Source organism: Eutrema salsugineum, unplaced genomic scaffold (assembly GCF_000478725.1).
Source record: "Eutrema salsugineum unplaced genomic scaffold, Eutsalg1_0 scaffold_7, whole genome shotgun sequence".
In the NCBI taxonomy this organism is placed as follows: domain Eukaryota; kingdom Viridiplantae; phylum Streptophyta; class Magnoliopsida; order Brassicales; family Brassicaceae; genus Eutrema; species Eutrema salsugineum.
The window spans coordinates 7965998-7977280 of NW_006256486.1; the positions used below are offsets into that span (position 1 = coordinate 7965998).

General features: G+C 37.7%; 1 protein-coding gene and 2 pseudogenes across 1 annotated transcript; all 3 read left to right on the forward strand.

Moving 5' to 3' along the window:
• Positions 1-1935: 1935 nt before the first annotated feature.
• Positions 1936-5625, forward strand: LOC18010573 (probable protein phosphatase 2C 12). Its single transcript, XM_006393523.2, has 10 exons — positions 1936-2156; positions 2629-2940; positions 3111-3282; positions 3370-3523; positions 3617-3680; positions 4071-4178; positions 4289-4414; positions 4496-4731; positions 4817-5019; positions 5116-5625. Exons 2-10 carry the CDS (start codon positions 2743-2745, stop codon positions 5139-5141), a joined length of 1287 nt encoding a protein of 428 aa, XP_006393585.1. The 5' UTR covers positions 1936-2156; positions 2629-2742; the 3' UTR covers positions 5142-5625.
• Positions 5626-6134: 509 nt separating this feature from the next.
• LOC18010721 lies at positions 6135-7233 on the forward strand (annotated as a pseudogene).
• Positions 7234-10141: 2908 nt separating this feature from the next.
• LOC112083047 overlaps positions 10142-11283 on the forward strand; it is a 3695-nt pseudogene continuing 2553 nt past the window's right edge.

An 11283-nucleotide genomic window follows, 5' to 3' on the forward strand; every position in this document is an offset into this window, starting at 1 on the left:
TGAATGTGCTCTCAAGCAGGGGGATAGTATGACAAGGCGGTTGCGTTTGAAGATCAGATTAATCAACGGCATGAGTAGTTGGCTACATCTGAGGGGGAGCTATTTACAATTCCAAGGCGTTTTTGTTTTTTTTAGACTTTGTTTGAAGCCCATCTCTTGGCTTATTTGTTTTATGTTAGAGTATACTGATTAATTCTGGTTGTTACTCTATGTCGAACCGTGTCTCCCCATAAGTTTGCCTTAATGGAATTGAATAATTTTTATGAGAGCTTACTCGTTGTATTCTGGTAGCTTGGTTGTGTTGTGTTTGTCTGTCAGGTTTGTGGAGAAGCTTGAGAGAACACATTCAGATAAAAAGGGGGAGATTGAAAGCACAAGCTTTGCGGTGATTAACAAGTGAGAGCACGAGCAAATACGATTAAGGAAAGAAGTGAAATTGAGCTAATGACGTGGCATGATCAAGAAGCGTATATCGTGCAGAGGAAGACAATATCTGTTGAAGGCAAGAAAATATCTGATAATGGAAGGAAGAGATTCGGAGTACACAGTATAAAAAGGGGATGATGGGAAGAGGTCTAAGCACACGAAACAGAGAGAAAAGGAGAGAGTCCAAAGGGTTTCTGTGTGAGCAATTTGTATCACTGAAACTTGAGAGATAGTGAGTTTTTGAGTTGTATAAGAATCGATCAGTGTCGGGTCAAGAGTTTGACTGTGAGTTAATCTGATCAAACAAGTTTGTAGAAGATTGTTTGAGAGATTCTTAATAAAGTTCAAAGCATTTTGATTTGCATTCTTAAAGCTTTGCCAAAGTCTATATTCCTTGTTTTTTCAGGAGTGGTATTGAAGACTTGTTCGCAAAATTAGCATGCCCTTGCGGTGAAGCGCGACGGCGATGATGTGTGACGGCGATGATGTCAGCAACCACTTATCTCGTTTTCAACCTAAAGCTTACACGTGTTTAACACGTGTTATATTGTGGCTTATCATTATCTTTTAGTTCTTTGGAAGTAATGGTGGGTTTGTACTGGATTTCAATGGGCGTCCGCTTTCCATTTGTTGTAATTGCTCAAGCGGACTTTATTAATACTAGATGAATATCTGCACGTTACGTGCAGTTTTTTTTTAACTATTACTAATCTTATATAAAAATAAATATAATCATCATTTGTTATGTGTGTTATTATATTATTATAAATAATTTTAAAAATGTTTAAAAACAATGATTTTAGAAATTTTATATATTAAAAAACAATCTTAAAAATTAATTTAAAATACAACATCATCAATATAAAAACAGTTATATGTGTTATTTGTCATGTGTAGTGTTATAAACATTTTTAAAAACTTTTTCGAAAAGCAAAAAAATTTTAGAAATCAATTTAAAATGCAATATCATAAAAAAAATTGAGAATTATATAAAAAGATAATAAATATCAATAATTAGTGTCTGTTTGTTTTTTTGAGTGATTTAAAACTTGATATTAAAATTCATTAATTTATTATTATTTTAAAAATATTATAGTTTTAAATTATAAAAGTGATATATGTCATCTCCATATCAATTCAAAATGATGATGTGTTATTCATACGGAGAAAATTGAATATATAAAAATGATGGGTTTGTTGACGTCAAAAAAAGTCTATATATATATTCCTATTAAAAACTAGAATATAAAACAGAGTACAACAAGTTGAAGATCCAGCCGTGATTGGTGTTAAATGCATATAGTGTCTACGTATATGAGTTGAATTTTTGGTTTCCTATAATCCGAGATTTGGGGGCTAAACCAGGTCGACCACGTGGGAATGAAAACGACAGCGTTTTTTCTCGTTTCCGCCGAATAAAAAAAACATAACGGTGCTTATGGCTTAGAGAACGGCGGAGAGGTTTTTAATTATTAAAAAAAAAACAAAAACAAATTAAAAAGACGAAACGAGACAGAGAAGAAAGAGACACCTTCGTTTGCGCGTTTTCTCTGTAATCTCTCTCTCTCTTCTCTCTCTCCTCTCTCTCTTACGGCTGTGACGACGATGGAATTTCTGCAGAGCGACGGGATCCGTGATTCTCGATCGGAGGAAGCTTCTACTCCTTCTCTCTCCGCCTAAATCTCCAATTCGCCGCCGTTTACCGTCATCTCCGTTTCCAAACCAAAATCGTAAACGCTTCTTCTTAATCTCTCCACCAATGTAATCGTTTGTTCGCGCGATGTGATCGTTAAGTTCTTCGTCTATTGGAATTTTTTTTCTTTTAAGATGATTTTGGATTTTGATGAAACAATCCGCCTCCCATTTATTCTCAGATCATTCGTTTGCTTGCGCTTGATTTTTCTTCACATTCTCTTTTTTTTTTGGGTTTTAACACGATTCATAAAATTTTGATTCGTTTCGAAGACGCATTTTGATTCCGTATCTCAAAAATTTGATTTTCTGGGTTTTTTTTTGGTTTATTTTGAAGATCTAATTGATGTTTTTCCTCGGGTTAGATCGTTTTCAGCGTTTTTGAGTTTGATCCTGCAATGTGGATCGGAATGGTTTGGGAGCTTATGCATTGAATTTGATTAACTTGGAAACCAAGTATTAAATCGTTCAGAAATCTATGAACTAAGAGGTTTTTGATTCTTGAATCAGGTTTTTTTTTCTCGTATGATGGGAGATCTGGTGGAGAACTAGACGCAGCAGCTAGCGGAAGTTTTTAGTCTCAGCTTCTTCATTTTTTTTCTTTCAAGGCTCAGGGAAATAAAAATGTCAACTAAGGGAGAACATCATACAGTTCCACTATCTGTTTTGCTCAAGCGTGAATCAGCGAATGAGAAGATAGACAATCCTGAGCTCGTACACGGGCAGGCTAACCAGAGCAAGAAAGGCGAGGACTTTACGCTTGTTAAAACAGAGTGCCAAAGGGTCATGGGAGATGGAGTCACTACCTTCTCAGTTTTTGGGGTATTATATTGATTCTTGTTGCTCTTTGTGTCATTCAAGCTTCTCTTTTTGGATCTAAATCTTTTCTGATGCGTGTATTGATTGGGTTGACATGCCAATATACCATCTCAATCTGTTTACTTAAATGGTGTTGATGTTTCTAAGTTAAACATTGAATCTTATTATTGCAGCTTTTTGATGGACACAATGGTTCTGCAGCAGCTATCTACACAAAGGAGAACCTTTTGAACAATGTATTAGCTGCAATACCCTCTGATCTCAACAGAGACGAGTGGGTTGCGGCGCTTCCGAGGGCTTTGGTTGCAGGGTTTGTGAAAACTGATAAAGATTTCCAGGAAAGAGGTATTAAATTTCGTTGTATTTTCATTCTTATGTGATTTTTTTGGTGAAGGCTATGTTTGAGGTTCTAATTGTTTCTTGGCATGTCAGCAAGGACGTCTGGAACGACTGTAACTTTTGTAATAGTAGAAGGATGGGTGGTGAGTGTTGCATCTGTAGGTGACTCTCGTTGCATACTTGAGCCTGCTGAAGGTGGTGTCTATTATTTATCTGCTGATCATCGGCTTGAAATAAACGAAGAAGAGTAAGTCAGATTTCTTCCTTATATTAACACAGATGATGATAATTTTATTGTTATAAATTGGCATCACAATGTTTTTCGGCTTTTTTTTCACAGGCGAGATCGCGTCACTGCAAGTGGTGGTGAAGTTGGTCGGTTAAATACTGGTGGTGGTACTGAGGTACTTTCTTTAGATAATACTGGAGACTTTTCTTCTGTGTGATAAGTTCAAGTCACTTGTTATCATATCTTATTTCTGGCTATTTAGAACTAAAAGGTAACTGAGTGCAAGCCTTTTCGACAAGGATGAGCTTGCAGAATTGGATTCCCTTCCAGAATGGAGCATGAAAACTCCAGTACACTTAGCTAATGAACCATGAGCCTTCCTCAATTGTTTATGCATTAATGAGTTGTAGGTCATCAAGTCGAAAACCAAGCTTTACTGATCATTGAAAAGAGTTGAAACATTTAGGCTGTCAAATTATGCTAGCATTGTAGAATGTAACACAAACTAAACTTCGTTTTGCCGTCAAATTCAAGGATTCTGATAACTAAAACTAAATTGTTTTAGATTGGTCCTCTGAGATGTTGGCCTGGTGGACTTTGTCTCTCAAGATCCATTGGAGATCTGGATGTTGGCGAATACATTGTTCCAGTTCCTTATGTGAAGCAAGTCAAGGTTTAAAAAACTCATGATTTTCATCTGTTGTGGTTATGGCGTTAGCTGACATTCTAAGGATCAAGTTTATCCTAAAAAGATGTATCTATTATTATTTTTTGGTTATATAGTTGTCTTCAGCTGGTGGTCGACTTATCATCTCAAGTGATGGTGTGTGGGATGCAATGAGTGCAGAGGAGGCTCTTGATTGTTGCCGGGGCTTGCCACCTGAAACTTCTGCGGAGCACATTGTCAAAGTATAGTATCCGAATTGCTATGTTTCCAATATATTATTTTCTTTACAAGTAAGTACCTTAATGGTTTATTACTTCTCACAGGAAGCTGTGGGGAAAAAGGGTCTACGCGATGACACAACCTGTATTGTTGTTGACATATTACCGTTGGAAAAACCGGCCGCTTCCTTGCCGCCTCCGAAAAAGCAAGGAAAAGGAATGCTAAAGTCCATGTTCAAAAGAAAAAGTTCAGACTCCTCTTCTAATATTGAGAAAGAGTATGCAGAACCTGATGTAGTTGAAGAACTGTTTGAAGAGGGCTCTGCTATGCTTTCAGAGAGGTCTGATTCTCTGAATATAGTTGCTTACGCATATAACATGGAATAGAAAACATATTTTGATCAACTTTTATTGTGTGTGTTGCAGATTAGACACAAAGTACCCGCTTTGCAATATGTTCAAGTTGTTTATGTGTGCTGTGTGTCAAGTAGAAGTGAAACCTGGAGAAGGTGTCTCAATCCATGCTGGATCGTCTAATTGCCGTAAACTTCGTCCCTGGGATGGTCCATTCCTTTGCGCAAGTTGCCAGGACAAGAAAGACGCAATGGAAGGGAAAAGATCATCTGGAGGTACCTACCTACTTACATTTCCTTCTTCATTCTTGCCAATATTTTCGAAAGCTAATTGTAACCACTTTTTTTCTGATGTCAAATGTTATATTTCAGATAGACATAGTAGTGAGAGCGACTAGCCAGTAATTTCTGCAACTTGCAATTTTATTTTGGCAAAGCAAAACTAACAAAACAGTGTTGTGAGTAAATTGGAGCGGTTCAAGAGGATCTTACCATCCAGAGATACATGAGTTCCTTGATCAACCACTATACCATTCTTACCATTCTCCGGCAGACTCCAAAGCAGTTTGTGTTTTTTTTTCCCCTTTGATATGGTGATGGCTCCTACTTCACGGCGTCTTGGATTCTTAAATGTAAATCCGAGAAGCCCAAACATCAAACTAGTTTCAAACTAGAGGTAATTCGGAAGTTCTTTTCTTTTTCTTTTTTCTTTTGTTCGTTTTGTGATCAGACTAGTTTGTGATTTGGTGTTTACAAAATGAGTAGAACTAACTGCGAGAGACAAGTAGGGTAAAGAAGATACGCGAGTCTGTGTGCAATTATTTCATGTATAAACAATTCTGGATAGATATCATTATTTTTTCATGTAACTTTATTTATATATATCTATGTTTTCGACGCTCATACATTTCATGAATGCTGCATTTAGCTATTCTTCTCCTTTCTCCTTAGTTATGTCGTCTGAAACTTCCGAGTTATATGTATTGAAAAACAGAGGATCTTGTTGTTTTCGGAATCCATAAAGTTTACATTACAAAATCTAAAAGATCATAGCTACGTACTGTCTATTTACCAAGATTGGTAAAAAGAGTATAACTGACTTACTTATCTCAGATAAGAGATTAGAGATAGGGATAATGCTGATGACACCCAAATTCCTAAATAAGGTACGACAACGAAAGAGAGAAAATATAAAATCAAAATCAAAACAAGTTTCTTGCTCCTTGGGGCTTAAGGCTTAGTCCACCTATTTTCTTTTTATTTTCTATTTAATTTTTATTTCTTTTGTCTACTCTTTTACTTATCACGAATATACGTATAATAGTAGCTAGGTCTCTTAATATAGCTTAGTTTTCTATTGCATAACATCTCTCTCCGTCTGATCAGCAACCATGAATTCAGACTCCATCCCGTTTGATCTCATTATCGATATATTCTCGAGATTACCTACAAAGTCAATCGCTAGGTTTTGTTGCGTGTCAAATATGGGGTTCCGTGTTTCACCGTCCATATTTCACCCAATTGTTCTTGACGAAGTCCTCGGCTCGTCCTCGTCTCTTATTTGCGGTCTCACAACATGGTGAGTGGAGCTTCTTCTCGTTGCCTCAGCGTCATAATTCGTCTGTCTCTTGTAGCAGCTGCCGATTTTCATATTAAGTTGCCCCAGCGTATATGCGGATCTATGGATATGCCTCTGGTTTGATCTACTTCTACGGTACGTGGATCTCAGAGGAGGAATACCGTGAAGTGCCTATGATATGTAACCCTAACACGGGACGTTATGAGACTTTGCCTTATCTGTATAGGTACAGAAAGCTGTTTAGTTTTTTCGGGTTTGATCCGATTGACAAGCTATTCAAGGTATTGTTCATGGCTTATCAAGGTTGTTCAGATGATCATAAAATTCTAACATTAGAAACTGGAGAAATGAGATGGAGGAAGATCCAATATCCTTTAAACCATATGCCTTTTAGTAGTGAAGGGATATGCATCAATGGGGTTTTATATTATTTAGCTGTGCATGATATTTATGTCAGGTCTGATGTGGTTGATGATGAAAGGTGTGACATAACATTTGTTTTTAAGATAGTTTGCTTTGATGTTAGGTCTGAGAAATTCAAATTTCTTGACGTAGAAAGCATTTGTAAACTGATAAACTATAAAGATAAATTAGGTTGTAATTTATTGGGATGATGACGTTTACAAGATGGGTAGAGTCGACTTTGATCCCATTGAGTTGCGTGTGTGGGTCCTAGAGGATACCGAGAAACAAGATTGGTCGAAATATTCCTACACTTTGAGGGATGTTAACTTTTTGGCTCATTACGTTTCCGTCGTTGGAGTGACGGCTACGGGTGAAATTGTTTTCTCAATGTGCTATTATACATCTAATAACCGTTTTATGTTTTCTACTTCATTCCAGAAAGGAAAAAGGGTCGAAAAAACGGTGAGTGGAGCTTCTTCTCGTTGACTCAGCTTCTGTCAAAGTAATTTGCGGAAATAATTTATTCATCAGCTTAAAAGCAAATATATATACATATACATTAGTTACCCTTAAGTTAGTAACTAGCAATGTGGGACAAAACAAATAAACTAGTTAACACTGAGTTAGTAACTATACATGGTCCAATAAGCCCATTATCTCTTAATACCCCCCTCCCCCCCTCCCCCCCCCCCTCAAATTGGAGCATGGAGATCTCGAATGCCCAACTTGTACAAAATTTCTTTAAACAGACGTCCTCCAAGTGCTTTAGTGAAGATATCCGCCAACTGTTGACTAGTAGAAACATGTTGAGTCTGAACAATTACAACTTGTATATCGTCTCTAATGAAATGACAATCAAGCTCCACATGCTTCGTTCTCTCATGAAACACAGGATTAGCTGCAATATGAAACGCAGACTGGCTGTCACAATATAAATCCATTGGACCAGAATGTGCAATACCCATCGTTAACAACACACTCTTTATCCACTTCTACTCTTTCAATGCCAAAACCATAGCTCGGTACTCTGCTTCAGCTGAAGAGTATGATACAACGTCCTGCTTCTTTGAACTCCATGACACAAGAGAATTTCCCAACTGTATTAACTATCCACTCAAAGATCTCCTCGTGATTGGACATCCAGCCCAATCTGAATCACACCAAGCTGTAAGATAAAAATTACAATCAGATTTCAACAAAATTCCCATTCCCGGGCACCCTTTCAAGTAACGAACAACTCTCAATGCAGCCATCCAATGATCCTCTCTTGGCTCATTCATAAATTGAGACAAAATGTGAACTGAGTAAGCAAGATCTGGTCTAGTCGCGGCCAGGTAAATCAACTTTCCAACAAGTCTCTGATACTTCTCTGGATCAGCAAGTATTTTTGTCATCGACCTTCCCAACTGATGAACTTGCTCCATCGGAAACTCTACAGGTCTACCACCAAGCAAACCAACATCAGCAATAATATCCAGAGCGTACTTTCTCTATGATAAGTATATACCCTCTACATTTCTTGCGACTTCCAATCCAAGAAAATATTTTAATTTTCCCAAATCTTTCATATGAAAGCAATTGCTTAAATACGTTTTAAACTTTTGTATCACCTCGGGAGAGCTTCCTGCCACCACAAGATCATCCACATACACTAGAACGTGCAAGTGAACTTTATCACGAACTAATGAAAAAAGAGAGTAATCAGCCTTACTCTATGTAAAACCATACCCCAAGAGTGCCTTCAAAAGTTTCGCGGAGCCTGTTTCAAACCATACCTTGCACAAACGACATACCATACCCTTCTTAGAAGCACCAAAACCCTGAGGTATTCTCATAAACACCTCTTCATCCAAATCCCCATGAAAAAACACATTGTGCACATTCATCTGATGTAGCTCCCAATTTTTCCCAGCTGCAACTTGAAGAACCAATCGAACGGTACTCATCTTTGCTACTGGAGCAAATATATCAGAATAATCAATCCCTTTTTTTTGACGGTTGCCACATGCCACAAGTCTCGCCTTATACCTTTCAATCGAGCCATCCGCATTATACTTAATCGTGTAAACCCATTTACACGCAATAACATGCTTACCTGGTGGTAAGTGTTCAATCAACCATGTTTGATTTCGTTCTTGAGCCTCAATCTCCAGTCTCATAGCTTCTCTCCATCGCGGATCCTTCATAGCCTCAGCAAAATTTTTCAGCATAACTCCTTGAGTTATACTACACAGAAATGCTTTGTGTGACACAGAGAACCTTTCACAATTCACATAATTTTCAATACCGTAATCATTACTCAACTCCTGACTCACAGTGGATGTATTCATTGTAAATGTCGTATTGAACACATAATTAAGTAACTTGTTTCTTTCGTTCTCATTCCTCTTCCCAAAATTTCTATTGATGCAGGCTGTTGCACAGGTTCAGCCTGTGTCAACGATGCATGTTCTGTCACTAAAGCAGGTTGCACATTCTCAGACTGTGTAACCGATGGAGGTTCAGTCTGTGGCACTGTAGTTCTTAAGATATCGCATATTTCGTTTCTTATAGTCTGTCTTTGTTCTTCTGCAACCTTGTCTGACACAACCAAAGTCTGTGTCATTGTATCTCTTGTGGGAGTTTGTATAATTTTTCTTGCCAAGGCAGGTTCTATATCGTTAAATCCAATGTTGTCATCCACAAATAACCTCGTATGATCAGAATTAGAAGGCTCATCCAGCTGTGTATTTTATAGCTCCAAATATGGGAATCGTTCCTCAATAAAAGTGACATCCCGAGAACAAAGATCTCATGTGTGTCCAAGTCAAATAAGTTCCATCCCTTCTTTGCACAAGGATATCCTAAAAATATGCATTTTCTACATCTACTCGCAAATTTATCCCCATGACGTTTCTGATTGTGAGCATATGCTAAACATCCAAAAACTTGTATCTCACTATAAGCAGGAGCTTTCCCAAAGATGATTTCATAAGGACTCTTACCATTGTGTAACACAGAAGGCGTACGGTTGATTAGATACACAGCACTCAAAGCACAATAACTCTAAAGTTCTATTGGTAAATTTGCCTGAAACCTCAACGCTCGTGCGACATTCTGTATATGTTGATGTTTTCGCTCCACTCTCCCATTTTGTTGAGGAGTTCCCACACACGAAGTTTGATGAATTATCCCTAATGTACGAAAATAATCCTTCATACCTATGAGTTCACTACCATTAACACTTCGCACGATTTTCACATGTTTCTCAAACTGTCTCTGAATGAGAGCAAAGAAATATACCATTGTTTTCTAAACTTGTGTTTTATCAGCAAGAAGAAAAACCCACACAGCTCTAGAATAATCATCCACAATAGTTCAGAAATAAGAAGACCCACACACGCTCTGTGTTCAATATGGCCCCCACATATCACAATGAATCATCTCAACGCACTCTTTGCTTTTCTCTGTACTCACAGGAAATACATTTCGACACTGCTTTGCTCGGAAACAGATATCACAATCAGAAACACCTACACTCTTTTGATCCACTTCTGGCAATCTCCTAATAACCTTTTCAGAAGCATGTCCCATCCGTTTATGCCAAAGTTCTAAAGACCCCAACTTACTGACCTTCGCCACATTCACGATCTTCTGAATACCTTGAAGAAAATTCAATCAATCTTTTCTTTCACCCACTGCAATCGGAATCTGCAAAGCAGGATCCTATACCCGGCATATTTGCTTAGAAAATAACACAATGCAATTCATTGCATCAATAATCTGTGACATGGAGATGAGATTGCACTTGAGTTCCTTGACAAAAAGCACATGTGTCAAAATTAACTTCTCCGTCAATGCCACACTTCCTTCTCTATCAGCAACCACAACATTTCCATTAGGCAGGCCCACTAAATATGGTGAGACTTTATGCACATCAAACATACCACTTAACGTACCCGTCATATGGTGTGACTGTCAATAATCCACTCATCTGTATAGGTGTTATCACTCACACGATTTGCTATCTTTAATCTCGAATCAAGCCATCGAACAAGCTTATGCCATTGATCTTTATGGAGCCCTGTCACAGCCTGTGCGTCAACATGTGACGCCTCAGTGTGTGGCACACGTTTTTCAATGTGTAACACATGTTTCATAGGTTTTCCATACTTCTCCAGCCACCAATCTGGATATCCATATACCTGATAACATGATCTCACATCATGACCATACTTCGAACAATAAGAACACATAATCTTCGACTCTGAAATCTCATATTTTCTAAAACCAAAGAAATCTCCAAAGTTTTTTTTTTACCGAGTAAAGAAATCTCAAGCCTTTATGGCTCTACAGAAATACCGAACCTCGTCAGTCCGAGTTCACCACCAAAACAAAAGAGCAAAACCTCGTCGGTTTGCTTTCCACTACACCACAACTTATAACAAGAATTTGAATCAAAAGCTAGACCAAAACTTTATGTAGCCTTAGACTCTGATTCAGAGCTAGACCAAAGTTTATGTTGTCTTTGGCTCTTATACATGTCAAGTATTTGCGAGTACTTTATCATCAGCCTA

What these genes read in the sequence shown, in the direction of transcription:
- LOC18010573 (XM_006393523.2), top strand. Translation starts at nt 2,743, where the DNA reads ATGTCAACTAAGGGAGAACATCATACAGTTCCACTATCTGTTTTGCTC. An exon ending in TAAAGATTTCCAGGAAAGAG is followed by an intron (nt 3,283 to 3,369) that starts GTATTAAATTTC and finishes TTGGCATGTCAG; the next exon opens with CAAGGACGTCTGGAACGACT. An exon ending in CTGCGGAGCACATTGTCAAA is followed by an intron (nt 4,415 to 4,495) that starts GTATAGTATCCG and finishes TACTTCTCACAG; the next exon opens with GAAGCTGTGGGGAAAAAGGG.